The sequence below is a fragment of the Palaemon carinicauda genome, chromosome 22, assembly GCF_036898095.1.
Source record: "Palaemon carinicauda isolate YSFRI2023 chromosome 22, ASM3689809v2, whole genome shotgun sequence".
Classification (NCBI taxonomy): Eukaryota; Metazoa; Arthropoda; class Malacostraca; order Decapoda; family Palaemonidae; genus Palaemon; species Palaemon carinicauda.
Genome location: NC_090746.1, coordinates 60983660 through 61003659, shown reverse-complemented (window position 1 = coordinate 61003659; position 20000 = coordinate 60983660). Strand labels below are relative to the sequence as shown.

The 20000-nt window shown below is 35.0% G+C and overlaps 1 protein-coding gene across 1 annotated transcript in view; it reads right to left on the bottom strand.

The window, feature by feature from the left end:
- The window catches only part of LOC137616114 (uncharacterized), a 79809-nt gene that overhangs the window by 9963 nt on the left and 49846 nt on the right, over positions 1 to 20000 (bottom strand). The window contains exons 4-5 of the mRNA XM_068345793.1: positions 18615 to 18803; positions 15083 to 15324 (exon numbers count right to left, since the gene is read on the bottom strand). Of these exons, the coding sequence (XP_068201894.1) occupies positions 15083 to 15324; positions 18615 to 18803 (431 nt within the window). The remainder of the gene's footprint in view (positions 1 to 15082; positions 15325 to 18614; positions 18804 to 20000) is intronic.

Here is a 20000-nt window from a genome sequence, read left to right as displayed (position 1 = left end):
TCTTCGTTACATAAAGAAATACTTTTTGGTCCTTTTATGGGACTTAGGGTAATCGGTAGCCTTTCAACCGACCAAGTAAGCTTGTTTGGATTTGAACCTTGTTGGGTCGGTATAATTCCCTTTAGAACCATTCTCCATCAGTTTAACTAAGTCATGAATTGCCTACTCAGTGGATAGATAGATTTCTGTGATGGATGTAATCGGGGTTGATAAAGGGATTTGAGTTAATAATTGCATTTTACGTACTTTTTGAGAATCTAAGGTAATTAATTCGAGCCAAACCGTTTCACTTGCCATTAAAGACATTTAGGCAAAAGGTATATATATATATATATATATATATATATATATATATATATATATATATATGTATATATATATATGTATATATATATATATTTTATATATATATAAATATATATATATATATATATAAATATATATATATATATATAATATATATATAATGTATGTATGTATCTATCTATCGATCATCATCATCATCATCATCATCATCTCCTCCTCCTACGCCTATTGACGCAGAGGGCCTCCAGAGGAATCATTGCCTAGATTCAGCAAAGGATAGCCAGTTTCTTGTAATGCTCAGTGCCTATCCAACTAAGGCAAGTGACATCTGCCGGTCCTTACTAATTCCAGTAAGATCATCCACCAGGCATCAGGAGTAAAAGCCGAAAAGACATCCTGCCTATCGCCTTAAAACCAATCCATCACCATGCTGCCAGTGTCTTCATCAAGATTTAGGGGGCATTTCCTCCACACCCAGTTCTCGTTATGCATCAGGTTGTTCATCCGCTTATATCCGTTGCGCAATATGGATTAATAAGATATAACGCATAGCACGGTATGTATACAGTATATGTAGACACAATACATATACATACAACACACACCCACACCCACACCCACACACACACACACACACACACACACATATATATATATATATATATATATATATATATATATATATATATATATTGTATATGTGCAAGAATATATATGACTGAAGTCTTTCTGGTATATTAATTAGAATGAGGATATGGATGTTGAGTCGTCTGGCTCCCTGTTATTGCCTCATTGTTATTGTTATGATCATTGTTGTTGATTGATTCATATGAAAGTTATATAGAGAAATTTTACTATTTGACATATCGACTGATAGTAATTAAATAGAATTAATTTGATGTGGTATTTACTACATCTCCATGAGGTTCTGGACTATTATATTTTCATAAATCTCTTTCGCAAAAAATACAGTTTTAAGCTAGTTTTTTCTTTATCCCTATTTCCATTCATCATCATTTATTTTGAACTCCTCGCCCCTATTATAAAAGATAAAGGAAAAAAGCTGTTAATTCCACCATTTTCACATAAGGTTACTCTCTCATTCCCAAAAGATATGGTTTCCCATTCACGCTATCATTTAAAGCCAAGCGATGGTAGGAATGACTATAAATCTTGATATGGAATGTCCTCTGGGGAATGGAAGACGGGATGAGAGGGAATATTGAAAGAAAGCAGCAGAGGAGAGAACGAGAATATCCAGGGAATAGCGAATAACATGTCAGAGGGACATCCTATGATGTCTTATTTCCCACGAGACCTCTCCAGAAAGAATCCCCCCCCCCTCCTCCTTACTTCTTCCTCTCTCTCCAACCACATACACACTCCAACATAATGTAGTTCCCCCTCCCCTCCTACGTATTCCCAGCGCAGAAAAAGACTAGAAAAATAACTGCAAGTCAGTGATGGGCTTTCCTGGAATTTTTCCATTTTGTCGTCTGGCTGCATTGCTTTGTGCATTCTTGTGGGATGAGACTCTCCAGATGCTGGGATGGGGATCGCAGCATCAGCATCACGACAAAACTCGATTTATTGTTTTGGTTTTAGGAATACTTGAATTTTTGTAATATTTTTTAGTACATTTACAAAGCTGAGATTGTAATTTCCTAATTTCTTTTTATTCTCATTTTTCAGTTCACGATTATTTGATTTTTTTTTCCTTTAACTCCTTCTTATATAATAAAGAGAAATTGTCTGTCCCCCTTACTTGTCCCTCGGGTAATGGAGACGGGGATTAGACGTACCCTGGTGAGAGGGGTTGCATGTCTGTGCATATCTATTTAAAAATTTAGCAGTCATTTTTGATGGGTCGCGTACACTAGTAATTTTACAATTACAAGGTTGAGAATCCTTATATCCTAATTTCTTTTTTCTCATTTTTCATCTTTAAAACATTTGATTTTTATGAAAAAAAAAATTATTTACATAATTATATAATCAAAAAGCTGTGAATGTATTTCCTTTTTTTCTTGTTTCTCATTATACGAGCTTTTAATTATTTTATATATATATATATTTTACGTAATAGTTTAATTAGAAGGCTGAAAATTCTTATTTCTTCATTTCTTGTTTCTATTTCATTTGTGAGCATGTGATTTTTCTGTAATTTTTTTTTTGACAAATTATATAATTTCAAGGCTGAGAATGTAATGTCCTTATTTCCTAATTTCCTGTTTCTCAAGTAAGTAGAAAATACTCTTTAGCTCCTCTAGGAGAAGGACACTCTAAAAACAATCCATTGTTCTTTAGTCTTGGGTAGTGCCGTAGCCTCTGTACCATGGTCTTCTGCTCTCTTGGGGTAGAGTTCTCTTGCTTAAGGGTACAATCGGGCACACTGCTGTATCTGTTTCCTTATTTCCTTTCCTCACTGGGCTATTTTCTTTTTTGGAGGTCTTTGGTTTATTTGATCTTGCTTTTCAACTAGGTTTGTAGCTTAGCTAGTAATGATAACAATGATATCTGGATATATATATATATATATATATATATATATATATATATATATATATATATATATATATATATATATATATATGTATATATATGTATGCATGTATATATTTACATGTATATATATATATATATATATATATATATATATATATATATATATATATATATATCTCTCCAGTCACGTCCAGTGGCATTGCCCTACATATTAGCTACACGGTCTCTTCCCGTTCCAAGGGTAGGGGAGAAGGAGTAGCCATATCCTGGTGAGAGGGTCTACCCCGAGAGGTGCACTCGAAAACCGCAATTTCCCCCAAATTTCCGAAACTGTCGTGTTGTAGTTAGGAAAGGGGGAGGGGATGGGAAGGGTTGATTCTCTGTGTGTATGCGTGTGTGCGTGTGCGTACATACCAATCTAAATATATATGTGGTACACTAGCTATAATAATAATAATAATAATAATAATAATAATAATAATAATGATGATGATGATGATATAATAATCCCACTTTTTTTCTGAGAGAATTTCATATCCTCCCCCCTTCCCTTTTATCTCATTTCAGAATCCATTTCCAGCATCACTTGGAAATCTTTCCTTCCCAGTTCTCGTTAACCTTTCTGGAAGTGGGGCCATTTTTATTTTTCTATGTTTGGTCTCTATATGAGGTTGGCCAGGCATTCATTCCCTCCCTTGGATATTGGGTTTTGATGAGATTTTCACCTGATGAAATTTATGAAATCTTTACACTCGTTTTCAGAGGCAGACAGTCAAGATATTTTATTAGTCTGGATTCCAGTCATGGAAAGTTTTGTAATTCTTCGTTGCTTTGATAAAAGTTAAACTTATATATATGTGTGTATATATATATATATATATATATATATATATATATATATATATATATATATATATATATATATATATATATATATATATATATATATATATATATGTACATACACATATACACACACACTAACCAACTCTGAATGGGGATACCTTAGCGAGGTGAAAGGTTTTGCATATTGCTATGATCAGCAAAGCTGTACTAGTCAATGCCACTTATACTAGGTTGGTTTGCGGTATGCGATCAAACAAAAGTCTCCCACCATCATCAATCCGTACTGGCCACCATGGTGATGAAAACTGGCCAAACCCCATACAGTGAATCAGGACATGTCTGAGGCCTTTGTCCTGCAGTGGACTGGAAACGGCTGCATTTTTTCTTGTTGTTTGTTGTGGGATATCTTGAAAATGATTAAGTGCAGCCTTTGTTACTTTAACAGAGGGTTAGGCTTAGATAAGACAAAAATAGAGCTCAATGATCGCTGTTACATACATGCCTTTCACTTCGTACGCTTGTATGAGGGTTCATCAGCAGTGCTTTAGATCACCTTTCCCACAATCCCCCATTAATCTGCATCTTGTATCCTTTCTCTGCTTAAAAGAATATTATGATCCTTCCTTTCTCCTATCACTTTATTCGCACTTTATCCAACGATTTATGTCATTTTCTCTTTCCTTTTCCCTCCTCACACTTGCTGACTAAACGCACTTCTAACTAAACCCCTTCAAAACGCAATAGACCATAATTTCCCCTTTTACATTTCAGACTTTTTTTTTTTTTTTTTTTTTTTTGCATCTTAATTTCTCAACCAATAAGTTCTTCTGACGCTTTATGCTTTACAAACAGTTCATCATAGTTTTAACCTTCCTAAAGTGCTCTTCTTTCTCTCACCCACAACATCTGCATTATCTTTCCATAAAGATGAGTTGGCTCAACAATGACTAATGTTTTACACACATCCTGCTACTTCTTCTGCCACTTTTCGCTCATCGTCCATATCAGCATATATTCATTCCTAAATACTTATTTAATTTGATCATCTTTATTTTCCCATCAACCCAATAACTTTTTTTTTGTAGCGTTTCCCCTCATAGCCTCTCTAAGAGTCGAGTTTGACTCATGGGGCTAGTTGATATACTCCCTTTTAATAATAGTCCCCATAATCTAACTCTTGCTCACAGTCATCTCCTCTTTCTCATCTTGCTAAGACATCTTTAGACTAGTTTTCTATTTTTTGCACTTTCTCTTCATTATCCTCAATCGCAAACTTTCAACGGAAAACATCAACCATTTAACACTTCATTTTCTATCAATTTCTTTTCCCACAATTTTGTACATTTGACTTCATTAATTCCGGCACACTTCACGGGAAGTTGAGGAGACGCCAGTGTACCGGAATTAATGAAGCCAACTGTACCTACATCCATAGTTTTTTCTCTGACTTCTTATTTTACTCCCCCCGTAAAGGTATTGAACAGTCAAGAAAACTACCAACTCTTGCCTAAAAACAACTTTCACACAAACACCAGTCACTCGCCTACAATATTTAGCATATTCTTCACTTTCATTATAAGGAGATTTAAATCTCCCCAAGAAAGTAGCTATTATAACATGCTCCCTCAATACTGGAACACGTGTGTTTCATACAGGCTCATACAGTATTGCTATTGTTTTTTTATCCCTCGCTCTCTCCCGTACTGATAGTCGAAAACCCTGTTTAAGCTACCATTGCAAGTTTTACATTGCTGGAATTTTGTGCCATGTTGCCCTCAACCGTTTGTTTATATGTTCGTTATCTTGTTGAATAGAGCCAGATATATTCATCTCGCTTTTCTGTTAGTACATGACAGCCAGGTACAATACCCTATCTATATATTGCTTTTATATTGTTTGCACCAAATAGTTTTTATAGGTACCTGAATAACAATAAAAGGCTTTATCTTTTACTCTTAAGATTCTGCCATAACTATTGCATAACATATACTTGATTTATGCACTCTCTTTATTTAAGCCTACACCATACTTCTATCATTCCTTCTATAATATTTTAGATTATCAATCAATATTCGACTATACAATCCACCTTTCTGTTATACTAAATAACGTACCATTTATAAGGATTACAGTTGCCTGTCATTGTACCTTTAAGCAGTAGTACAATTATTGCTATCACTCAGTCCATTAGAACCTTTCCTTTATGACACATTCTTTACAAAAAAAAAAACCCTTGTCAGCCACTCAACCGAAGTGCCAAGAAGATTCTCTTGTTATACAACAAACTCCTGTTATCTTTATTTCTTTCTTCAGCTTCTTATCAATCTTAACGAACTCAAAAATCACTTCGACAAGCATACTTAGCTTTGTAACGACCCATTCAAGGCTTTCATCCTTTTATCCCTCACATCCAATAAATTGATAAGAAAATACTCACTCCATCGCCCACACATCTCATAATTTGCATCCGTTTGAAATCCATGTTGATTAACGATTGGGAGCGTTCCTTAAGATCCAGTCTGCCTCTGTTGACAAGAGCAACGATCTATTCACAGTTGAACGCAGGACTCCCTGGCACACCTCGCTCTGAGGAAGTGCACCCTGCCGCACCCTTACTGAGCGGAGAGGTCCTGTGTTTGTAGCCGTGCCAACCACCTCTGCCATCTCTTCCTACTCGATCTGTTGATTACTGGTCACACAGTTAGGGAGTGGCGGGGTACACTTCCTAGGAGCGCGTATGTCAGGAATTCCTGTGTCCAACTGTACCTGGTTGTTAGGCGACTGTTGTGCATATCAACTAGGATGAAGAAAGGATGGACGAAGTAAGGAAAAAACCTAAAATGCTCATCGCCTCGACGAGGTAATCCTCAACCCCCCTCCCTCCCAATGAGGTTAAACCCGTCATAAAGATTCTCTTTCTAATCTTTTTTCCACAAGGAGGGCGTGAATGACAGGCAGTAGTTCACTAATATAGTTCATAATGTTGTAGTAGTAAAAGGATGTGACCTATTTTCTTCGCTAATGCCATTAATTGTCTGTTCCGAAAGGTTTTTCCCGCTGTGACCTAAAAGGGAGATCAAACACACTTGCCTTTCACTCCATCGCAAAGACTATTCCGTGGCACCCATCTCATTAAGAGGATTTTGGAAACATTGAACGACCCGTTAAAAAAAAAAAAAAATGCCATCCAAATCCTGCGTGAGAAGATGAAAGGATTCGTGGGAAGGACTCCTGACTGTTCATTTGATTTGCTAATCTCCTCAGAAGGAGTCGGGCAGAAGTGGGGATTTGGGTCCACTTTTAAACTCTGGAAATGTCACAAATGTTTGTTTTAATTGCTTGAATATTCATTGGGAAGAAATATGTAGACTTGAATGCATCGAGGTTAGAATAGCCCCCAGGAAATGGACAGTGGCTTTTGAAAGGGAACTTGCCATTTTATTACTATTTATTTTCAATAAAAAGGATTGTGCGATTTGAAGGATGGAATCTTTTCTTTCTCTTATTGACGGAGGGGTTTAAAAGGATTTCCTCTTTCTTACATGTTTATTAAACGGTTTAAAGGTCGTCCATGAATTGCAGAGGCAAGGGACAGTAACAATCCCCTAGAGGCTGACCATATGTACGTATAATCAGTACCCAAGTCCCCTCTACCCAAGCAAGGAATAGGCATGGCCAAGCAATGGTACTGATAAGTTAGTCGATAACTCTATAGGCTCCCCCCCCCCCATCCGTAGCTCATAAGGATGGCGAGGTTGTATAAACTACGGGAAACTGTCGAGCTAGAACGGGTCTCGAACCCCAGTCCAGCAGAGGACTAGACATGGAGACATGGACGTTGACCAATAGGATGCCATAACCCTAGTTATGTCTTATTTATTTACAGTCTTTACTAAAAGAAAAGTTTTTTTTTTTTTTTTTTTTTTATACAACCCTTTATGTATTAAACAATTTATAGTTCTTCTTTAGCCTGCCTGGTAAAGATATGTAGTATATACTTTTAAAGTATTTTCATGCTTTTATACCCAGTCACTTTACTGAAAAGGACATTGGTTTTTTTTTTTATTCTCTTGTTTTTAGTGGACAGTTTCAGTTCTGTTGACCAAATACACAAGGTGAAGTATTTTTCCCCCCATTTTTGTGCGATATTTTTTCTTGAAAGGAATAAATGCTTCAAGTTTTTACATTACTAATAACTCTGTCTTTATTGGCATTGGAATCCTTTTCTTCAAAATTCTATCTAGTTATGATAGATAATCTTACCATGTAAATGTTTGCACTTATTTATGTCAGGTTCTGTACTTGCTGGTATGTAGATTCTCATTGTATGGCACACATTTTGTTTGTAGTTTTATTTTATTTTCATTTCTACTTTCAAAATGATTCGTATATTCTCGTTGTAAAATTAGTGAAAGGTGGATTAGTGTAAATGCTTTAGTGGATTTTTATAAAGGTAGGTGTATGTGTCTGTCTGTGCATGTGAATTTGTTTAAATTTATATAGATATTTAGAAAGTTAGATTAATAGATATATGTCGTAGATTGCAAGATCTAGTAACAATGGTTAGATAAAAGATAGATAGATAGAGAGGTGTATAGTTAAATGTGTATGTTAGATTGCAAGATCTTGTAACAATGGTTAGATAGATAGATAAAGAGGTGTATAGTTAAATATGAGTGTTAGATTGCAAGGTCTTGTAACAATGGTTAGATAGGTAGATAGATAGATATAGAGGTGTATTACATGTGTATGTTATATTGCAAGATCTTGTAACAATGGTTAGATAGATAGATAGAGAGGTGTATATGTTAAATATTTGTGGTTAGATTAGATAGAGATCTTGTAACAATGATTAGATAGAAAGATAGATAGATAGAGGTGTATAGTTAAATTTATGTGTGTGTGTTAGATTGCATAACTTTCGCTTTACTAAGGATACACAACAGCACCAATCACAATAAGAGCTTCCATTTCTAAAGACTACTCGCTTTCATTTCATCTGTTTGTGTCCCTGATCGAAAAATGCTTCAGGTTGTACCTCCGACCTCTGATCATCAGAAATATTAAACTCTCTCTCTCTCTCTCTCTCTCTCTCTCTCTCTCTCTCTCTCTCTCTCTCTCTCTCTCTCTCTCTCTCTCTCTCTCTCTCAGTTTTGATAGCATTCATTTGGCTATAAGTATTAGTAATTATATTGGTGTAATATCACGTATATGTTGGGTTTACAAACGTGTGAAAACAGTTTTTTTTTTTTTCAGATTTCACAAGCTGTATGACATGTATAAGTTATTTCCCACATTGAGTACATAAAATCATTCGGTGATCAAATTTAAATGTTTATATATACGTATATATGTATATATATATATATATATATATATATATATATATATATATATATATATATACAATTTTATATATAGTGTTACCTGTCATGATATCCATAACCCACACACACACACTATATATATATATATATATATATATATATATATATATATATATATATATATATATATATATATATATATATGAATAGATAATATTCCTCTTTTTTTGTCCCCTTGACTCTGCATCATGACTACAAAGCGATTGCACTGTAGCATCAGTGTATGTGTTGTTATGGAGAACTCACTAGTTTCTCGAGACGTTTGTTGTCGAGTTAGAATTTACCGCCACGTTTCTTGAAATATAACGGGATCATATTTGAAATTTTTAATGCTTCATATCGCTTCAATCGCTTTTAATATTTACGTCAAGGAGTTTATGCGATCGAGTCGGTTTATTTATTTGTCTGTGTGTCTGTGGACAGGATTACGTCAAAGCTACTTGACGGATTTTGATGAAATTTTCACCGAAGACAGACTTTAGGTCATGGACGACACATTGAATTTTGGGTCATAGCTGGATCCAGATTCTAGACCCGGATTTACATTTTTGTGTCTGTGGACAAGATTACGTCAAAACTACCACGGATTTTATTCTCACCACAGTTTTTAGGTCATGGACGGCTCCATTAAATTTTGGAGATGATGGGGATTCGGATTCTAAATCCCGATTGGCATTTTTTTGTGTCTGTGGACAGGATTACGTCAAAACTACTCGACGGATTTTGACAAAATTCTCACCACAGATAGATCTAAGGTCATGGACGACTCCATTGAATATGGTGATGATCAGGATCCGGATTCTAAATCCGGATTTGCATTTTCGCGTGTCTTTGCAAAGGATTATGTCAAAACTACTCGATAGACTTTGACAAAATTCTCACTACAGATAGATCTTAGGTCATGGACAATTCCATTAAATTTTGGAGATGATCCGGAACCGGATATATATATTTTTTTTATGTGTCTGTGGACAGGATTATGTCAAAACTACTCGATGAATATTGACGAAATTCTCACCATAGATAGATCTTAGGTCATGGACGACTCCATAAATTTTGGAGATGATCAGCACCCGGACCTGATTCGGAATTTCCTTTTTCGTGTGTCTGTGGACAGGATTACGTCAAAACTACCCGACGGATTTTGACGAAATTCTCACCACAGATAGATCTTAGATCATGGACACTCCATTAAATTTGGAGATAATCTGGATCCGGATTCTAGATCCGGATTTGCATTTTTTTGTGTCTATGGACATGATTACGTCAAAACTACTCCGGATTTTGACGAAATTCTCACCACAGATAGATCTTATATGAGACGACTCCATTAAATTTTGGAGATGATCGGATCCGGATTCTAGATCCGGATTTGCATTTTTCGTGTGTGAACAGGCTCGGCAAAACTACTCACGATTTGACGAAATTTCACCACTAGATACATCTAGGTCATGGATGACTCCATTAAATTTTGGAGGGTGATCCGGATCCGGATTTGCACTTTTTCACCATTTTAGAATTACATCAAAATTACTTACGGATTTGACGAAATTTTCTCCACTAGATATTAGGTTCATGGACGACTCCTTAAATTTTGGAGATCCGATCTGGATTTGCATTTTTCACCATTTTAAATTACATCAAACTATTTACGGATTTTGACGAAATTTTCACCACAGATATATCCTAGGTTATGGACGACTCCTATTAAATTTTGGAGAGGATCCGGGTCAGATCCCATTCTAATTCGATTTGCATTTTGACCATTTTAAAGATAATGTCAAAACAAATTGACGGATTTTGACGAAATTTCACCACAGATAGATCGTTGGATTGACGACTCCATTAACCTTTGGCAGAGGTCAGAATATCCGATTGCTCTTTTATGTTCTGATATCACTGTGTACCCAAGCCGTCAAAAATGATGTCTAAATGTTAAGATACATATGTATGCTCACAAATTCGACAACCTGGTTGTTCGGCAATTTGTGGGAGTGTGTGTTTTCCGAGTGTACCTCTGTGTATTTGTGTCAGACACTTGCTCTTGTTATATAGGGGAGGTTTTATTCCTAATTTGAAGCATTAACGCTAAAAGGTGTAGTTACAAGATATTTTTACTACTTTGCAACGCTACTTTAATTTGTTATGAAGTTCCAAATGCTCGTTGGAACTTGACTTTTATAAAAATGTATTTCTATACTGGCCTTCATTTCATTCATAACATACAATTTTTGTACTAGAAATATCTCGGTATTGATAGGAATTCTTATTAAACTATGAAGAATGTTGTTATTTTTTATGAACAAATGCGTAGGTCCAGACTAATATTTATATTCATTTAACATACTTTATACCCAAGGATGCCACACGAATACAAGGTGGCAGGTGCTGAGTTGACCTTTGACCCATGTTGAAGGCTTGTAAGTTAATCTTCTATCTTTGGTTGTGTTATGGCTATATCATCTTTAGAGTAAAATCTTTTAATATACAGGCAATTATTGCACATTATTATTATTAGTTCAGGTTTCATTTTCCAAATTGTTAAAGAAAAGTCTTGAAATGACAACTTGATATTCAAATTATGTAAAATCTGCTCGTCATTACCATTAAATATTTAGGATATTTTTTACATGGGTTCTTTTCTATTATGTATAAAAGACAGTTGGTGATAAGTTTATATAATTACATGTTAGTTTAAAAAATAATTGGTGGCATTTTGGCTCCCTATTTCGCTTGTAGATTTTGGATTTATCGAAATATTTCGAAAGATTATGTGAGTGTGATGTTATACATCAAAATTCCCAATATATCGTTAAGGAACTAGTTGTTAAAATCTCAGACAGTCATTATTCCATTACAGAATGATAAATAATTTCAATTCTTAACTTACATAATGACATGAAATGTGCTAAACAAATATAAGCATCTCAATGATTAACTTAATCATTTTATCACTATAACCATTTCCCATTCGACCATTTTTTCTCTAAAACCAGTTCCCATTTGACCAATTTCCCACCAAAACCAGTTCCCATTCAACAATTTCCCACCGAAACCAGTTCCCATTCGACCATTTTCTCACTAAAACCAATGCCCACTTAACAATTTTCTCACTGTGCCAGTTCCCACTCAACCATGTTCGCACTAAAATTAGTTCTCAGTCAATAATTTTCCCATTAAAACCAGATCCCATTTAACCATTTTGTCACTTATACCAGTTCCCACTCAACCATGTTCTCACTAAAGTCAGTTCCCATTTAACAATTTTTTTTCACTAAAACCAGTTCCCACTTGACCATTTTCTCTCAAATGCCAATTCCCACTCAACCATGTTCACACTAAAATCAGTTCCCACTAGATCATTTTCTCATTAAAACCAGTTCCCATTGAGCCATTTTCTCACTTATACCAGTTCCCATTCAACCATAATCTCACTAAAACCAGTTCCCACTTAACCCTTTTTTTCACTAAAAGCAGTTCCCACTCGACCATTTTCTCACTAATGCCAGTTCCCAATTAACCATGTTTGCACTAAAATCGTTCCCACTCGATCAATATTTCATTAAAACAGGTTCCTACTTTACCATTTTCTCACTTATGCATACCATTTCCAGTCAACCATGTTCTCACTAAAATCAGTTGCCAATTCACCATTTTTTAACTAAAACCAGTTCCCATTCGACCATTTTCTCACTAAAATCAATTCCCACTTAACCATTTTCTCACTAATGCCAATTCCCACTCAACCATATACGCGCTAAAGACAGTTCTCTCTCGATGATTTTCCGATTAAAACCAGTTCCCATTTAACCATTTTCTCACTTATATCGGTCCCAGTCAACCATGTTCTCTCTAAAATCAGTTCCCACTTCACCATTTTTTTACTAAAACCAGTTTCCATACGACCATTTTCTTAGTAAAACATGTTGCCACTTAACCATTTTTTTTTCACTAATGCCAGTTCCAACTCAACCATGTTGGCACAAAAACCAGTTTCCACACGATCATTTTCTCAATAAAACCAGTTCCCATTGAACCATTTTCTCACTAATACAAGTTCCCAGTTAACCATTTCACACTAAAATCAGTTCCCGCCTAACCAATTTTTTTCTCTAATACCAGTTCCCACTCAATCATTTTCTTATTAAAACCACTACCCACGTAACCATTTTCTCATTAATACCAGTTCCCACTCAACCATATTCTCACTAAAAGCAGTGACTAGTCGATCATTTTCTCATTAAACCAGTTCCCACTTCCCAACCAGTTCCTAATCAACCATGTTCTCACTAAAATCAGTTCCCATTCGATAATTTTCTACTAAAACCAGTTCCCATTTAACAATTTTCTCACCAATACCAGTTCCCAAACATACAAGTTCTCCCTAAAAGCAGTGACTAATCGACAATTTTCTCATTAAAACCAGTCCCCACTTAACCCAACCAGTTCCCACTTAACCCTTTCCTCACTAATACTAGATCCCAATCAACCATATTCTCACTAAAATCAGTTCCCACTCGATAATTTTCTCACTAAAATAAGTTCCCACTCGACAATTTTCTCACTAAAATCAGTTCCCACTCGATCATTTTCTCATTAAAACCAGTTCCCAGCTAGCCATTTTCTCACTAAAACCAGTTAACACTTACCCATTTTCGTACTAATGACAGTTCCCACTTAAACATGTTCACACTAAAATTAGTTCCCATTTTCTCACTTGTACCATTCCCAGTCAACCATGTTCTCACTAAAATCAGTTCCCTCTTATTAAAACGAGTTCCCATTCGACCATTTTCTCACTAATGCCAGTTCCCACTCAAATTTTTCTCACTAATGCCAGTTCCCACTCAATCATGTTCACATGAAAATCAGTTCCCACTCGATCATTTTCTCATTAAAACCAGTTCCCATTTAACTCTTTTCTCACTAATACCAGTTCCCACTCGAACATGTTCTCACTAAAAGCAGTGACTAGTCGATAATTTTCTCATTAAAACCAGTTCCTACTTAACGATTTTCCAACCAGTTCCCACTTAATCATTTTCCAACCTGTTCCCACTTAACCATTTTCTCATTAAAACCAGTTCCTACTTAACGATTTTCCAACCAGTTCCCACTTAATCATTTTCCAACCTGTTCCCACTTAACCATTTTCTCATAAAACCAGTTCCTACTCAACCATGTTCCCACTAAAATCAGTTCCACTCGTTAATTTTCTCACTAAAATCAGTTCCCCACTCGATCATTTTCTCACTAAAAACAGTTCCCACTAACCATTTCTCACTAATACCAGTTCCCACTCAACCATATTTTCACTAAAATCAGTTCCCCTTGATCATTTTCTCATTAAACCAGTTCCCACTTAACCCAACCAGTTCCCACTCAGGCCAACCGGTTCCCATTTAATCATTTACTCACAAATACCAGTTCCCACTCAACCATGTTCTCACTAAGATGAGTTCCCACTTGATACATTTTTCATTAAAACCAGTTCCCACTTAACCCAACTAGTTCCCACCTAACCATTTTTCACTAATATCAATCAGTTCCCACTCAACCATATTCTCTCTAAAATTAGCTCCCACTAGATAATTTTCTCATTACAACCAGTTTCCACCTAACCATTTTCTTACTAATACCAGTTCCCACTCAACCATATTCTCAATAAAATCTATTCCCACTCGATCATTTTTTCACTAAAATTAGTTCCACTCGGTTATTTTGTCATTAAAAGCAGTTCCCAACAAGCCATTTTCTCACTAATACCAATTCCCACTAGACCATTTCACCATTTTCCAATTAAAACCAGTTCCCACTTAAACATTTTCTCACAGATACCAGTTCCCACTCAACTATTTTCTTACTAAAACCATTTATCACTCTACCTTTTTCTCATTAAATCCCATTTCCAATCGACCATTTTCTCAGCAAAACCAGTTACCGCTCAACCATTTTCTCAGTAAAACAAGTTACCACTTGACCATTTCTTCACTTAAACCAGTTCCCGCTTTTCTTCACTATTACCAGTTCCTACTTACCTAGGAATGTGACGATGACGCTGGAGCCGAACTCCGCTCTGTTTTTCATGTCGTTTTGTACTGTAGGGAATAGTGAAGCCCCTCCGAGTGCGAAGAGAATAGACCCAAATCCCAGGAAGAAAGAGGTGAAGGAAGGTGCTGGAAATTCCGGAGGCGGATGGGTTTTACGCTCAATGAAGACTTCTGCCATCACTACGACACAGGCCACGAATGTACACAACACAGCCAGTATTGAAATAGGCCTAGAATAGAATAATCATGTGTGAGTGCTGATGAATACATGTGAGCGAGTTCTATTTGTCTGTTACAGAAAGAGAATTAAGTCTAGCAGTGATGATTTTAAACATTGAGTTAAGTTAAAATCCATATTAGCTGGAGAGGTTTCTTTTCTAGGTTTGACCTCATATAAGTTAATATTCCCTTAGCTGGTCAGGTTTTTCCAGGTTTGACCTCGTATAAGTTAAGATCCTCTTAACTGTTTTTTTCCAGGTTTGACCTTGTTCAAGTTAAAATCCCATGAGTGGACAGATTTTTTTTTCTTAAGTTTGGCCTCTCATAGGTTAGAATTCCACGAGTGAGAGAGATTTGTTTCTTAAATTTAGCCTCGCATAAGTTAAAAATCTAATCGTTGCAACAGAATTATTTCTTAAGTTTGGTCCTGCAAGAGTTTTAATCCCATGAGTAGGACAGATTTTTTTTTCAAGTTTGCCATCACATAAGTTGAAATCCTATGAGTAGGACAGATTTGTTTTATAAGTTTGGCTGCGCATAAGTTAAAATCCGATGAGTTGGGCAGATTTGTTTTTTAAGTTTGTCCTCGCATAAGTTGAAATCTCATGAGTTGGACAGATTTGTTTCTTTAATTTTGGTCTCGCATAAGTTGAAATCCCATGAGTTGGACAGATTTCTTTCTTTAAGTTTGGCCTCGCATAAGTTAAAATCCCATGAATTGGACAGATTTGTTTCTTAAATTTGGCCTCGCATAAGGTAAAATCCCATGAGTTGGACAGGTTTGTTTCCTAAGTTTGGCTTCGCTTCAGTTAAAATCCCATGAGTTAGTCAGATTTGTTTCTTTAAGTTTGGCCTCACCTAAGCTAAAATTTGATGAGTTGGACAGATTTGTTTCTTCAGGTTGCCCTCGCATAAGTTGAAATCTCGTGAGTTGGACAGATTTGTTTCTTCAATTTTGGTTTCACATAAGTTAAATTCCCATGAGTTAGACAAATTTGTTTCTTTAAGTTTGGCCTCGAATTAGTTGAAATACCATGAGTTGGACAGATTTGTTTCTCAAGTTTGGCCTCGCATAAGTTAAAATCTCCTGAGTTGGACAGATTTCTTTTGGACAGATTTCTTTCTTTAAGTTTGGCCACCCATAAGTTAAAATCCCATGAGTTGGGCAAATTTGTTTTTTCCCAAAATCCTTTAGATGGACTGGATAGCTTGTGGGCCATTTAGTCTGGCCCTGGGTAGGCGAGTTATTATTCCTTCCTGGGATTAATTCTCTCTTCCGCCTTAGGGGTGGTCTAGTTGCCAATTCCCGTTCTTGGTTAGGCCATTAATCCTGTCCATGAGTTGGACAGATTTGTTTCTTTAAGTTTGGCCTCGCATAAGTTAAAATCCCATGCAGTGGACAGATTTGTTTCTTAAGTTTGGCCTTGCATAAGTTAAAATCCCATGAGTAGAACAGATTTGTTTCTTTAAGTTTGGCCTCCCATAAGTTAAAATCCCATGAGTAGGACAAATTTGTGTCTTTAAGTTTTGCCTCGCATAAGTTAAAATCCCATGGGTTGGACAGATCTGTTTCTTAAGTTTGGCCTCGCATAAGTTAAAATCCCATGAGTTGGGCAGATTTTTTTCTGTAAATTTGGCCTCGCATAAGTTAAAAACCCTATGAGTTGGACAAATTTGCTTCTTAAGTTTAACCTCGCATAAATTAAAATCCCATGAGTTGGACGTATTTATATCTTTAAGTTTGGCCTCCCATAAGTTAAAATCCCATGAGTTGGACAAATTTGTTTCTTAAGTTTGACCTCGCATAAGTTAAAATCCCATTAGTTGGACAGATTTGTTTCTTAAGTTTGGCCTCCCATAAGTTAAAATCCCATGAGTTGGACAAATTTGTTTCTTAAGTTTGTCCTCGCATAAGTTAAAATCCCATGAGTTGGACAGATTTGTTTGTTAAGTTTGGCCTCACTTAAGTTAAAATCCCATGAGTTAGACAGATTTGTTTCTTAAGTTTGGCCTCGCATAAGTTAAAATCCCATGAGATGGATAGATTTGTTTCTTTAAGTTTGGGCTCGCATAAGTTAAAATCCCATGAGTTGGACAAAATTGTTTCTGTATGATTGGCATCGTTTCTTAAGTTGAAAACTCTATGAGTTGGACAAATTTGTTTTTTCAAGTTTGGCCTCGCATAAGTTAAAATCCCATGAGTTGCACAGATTTTTTTTTTTAAGTTTCTCCTCACACAAGTTAAAATCCATTTAGTCGGACAGATTTGTTTTCCACTGAACTTGCAATATTTCTGTTTGTATTTTCAAGTGATCTTCGCATGTTATTCACTAAATGTTTGAAATATTCAAAACATTATATGACGGCCACTGCCATATTTCTGAATATTGAAAAGTAAATAGTCGACCTATCTCAAGCACTATGCTAGAATTTTCCTCTCATATATACCGCTTAGATTGTAATTCCTTTTAATGCTTGGTCATACATTACGTAAGTAATCTTAGTTAGCTGAGAACAATCACGTTTTCATAAACGAACTAAGAAAATTAACTTCTTTTGATTTGTTAAAGTAGATTGTAATATCCTTGCTCCAGTTTCTCGCACAGTGGCTACAAGTAGTATTGAGAAAGGAAAATCACGGTTAACCTCACAATCATCATTTAGAAAAGAAGAATGCAAATACGTTACTTCTTGACGTCATTCACTCTTCGAGCTTTTAATGAAATATTAAATTGTGGTTTGATTCGTGGTAAAGTTAATCATTATGATAATAAAGGAAGCAAATTAAGTTAAACCGAATGAGATGATGCATACGAGTAAAAACTTTTTGTCAAAAAAATAGAATTTCAAACTTTATTTTAAAAAGATAAAATCCTAAATATATATGAAGTTGATAAGAGGAAATACACATCTCGTCTGAAGTGCCCTAAAGTAAGAATTACCACTCTATGTAAATAACTTTTAATTTTCAATTATTTCCATTATGTACTTACCACAATCTATTTTTCTTATTTGAAATCTATAGTAAGACTATATATGCAACATGCAATTTTTTTTATTTTTTTTTTAGTTAAGAAAAATTGTTCTATTCTATAGTAAGATTATATATTTACTACTTTCTATTTTTATATTGGGGATTTTCTCCAATTTTATACTAAGATTATATACTTCACCCATTTTTTTTTCCAATTTTATAGTAAGCTCATACACTAACCACATACAATTTTATGATTTTTTTTTAAACTTATCACACTATTCTCTCTTTTTTTTTTAAATTCTATAGTAAGATTTATATACTCACCACATATCTTTAGGAGTACCAAGCCAGGTAGGTAAGATGAGAAGACCCCCTACGATGAGAATCCATTCACAAGGGGTAATTGGCACCTTTAAAGGCCACAGGAGCTGATGAATCATCTGAGTCGTCACCAATAGAAAAACTGTTGCTGCTCCGAAGAGGGTTACGTTTAATGCAACTTCTGTGACGTACCTGGTGGTATTAGATTTAATGTTAAATTTAATTCTATTATGTAAAACCTCGCCCCGAAGACCCAGACCTAAGTGGCTGAGGAGTATGAAGCGTGAGGTGGGAGATGATGAATGGAGAAGTATGGAGTTGAAAGTTCAAGATACAGACGACTGGCGAAAGGAGATGATGATGATAATGATGATAAACAGTAAAGTATCTTTATATATACAAATTAAGGAATGGCACTTTTAAAAATTTCGTCAGCTCCAATTAATTCATTGATCGTTATTGGTGTCGAAATTACTATTTGAAATTTAATTTTGGTTGTAACTTTTCCATTTTATGTTTAATAGTAAGGTACTTTTTATATATATAAATCAAGGAATGACATTTTTAAAACTTCGTCAGCTCCCATTAATTCGTTGATGATTATTGTTGTACAAATTATAATTTTAAATGTAATTTTGATTGTTACTTTTATATTTCATAGTAAACTGTAAGTAATTTCTTTATCAATACAATTTAAGGAATAGCAATTTTAAAAAGTTCGTTGGCTCATTTTAATTCAGTTGTGATTATAGGTGTCGTAATCACTATCCAATTAAGTTTTGATTATTGTTTTTATATTTCATGGTAAATCGTTACTCATTCTTATATACAAATTAAGAATTTACCTTTTTGAAAAATTCGTCATCTCCCATTAATTCCTAGTTAATTATTGGTGTTAAAATTACAGTTTCAAGTAACAAACCTAAGTATGTCGTGATTTAGGAATGTTGCTGTTTTTATATTTCATGGTAAACCGTGAGACATTTTTTATATATACAAATTATGAAATGGCATTTTTAAACTTCGTCAGCTCCAATTAACTCATTAATGGATTATTGGTGTCAAAATTTCAATTTTGAATTTAAAGTTAGTTTTTATTATTGTTTTTATATTTCGTGGAAAATCGAAGGCATTTTTAAATACAATTAAAAAAAAGGGGATTTCTCAAAACTTCGTCAGTTCCAGTTAATTCATTGATGAATATTGTTGTCGAAATTACAATTTTAGATGTAATTATGATTTTTACTTTTATATTTTATGGTAAATCGTAAGCCATTTTAATATCTAACTGTGTCTCTCTTCCCACTGTCATCTCTGGAGAGATGACAAGACAGCCAAAGACTTCGAAATTCAACCGCAAAAAATCCCCCGAAGTGATAAGGAACAGAA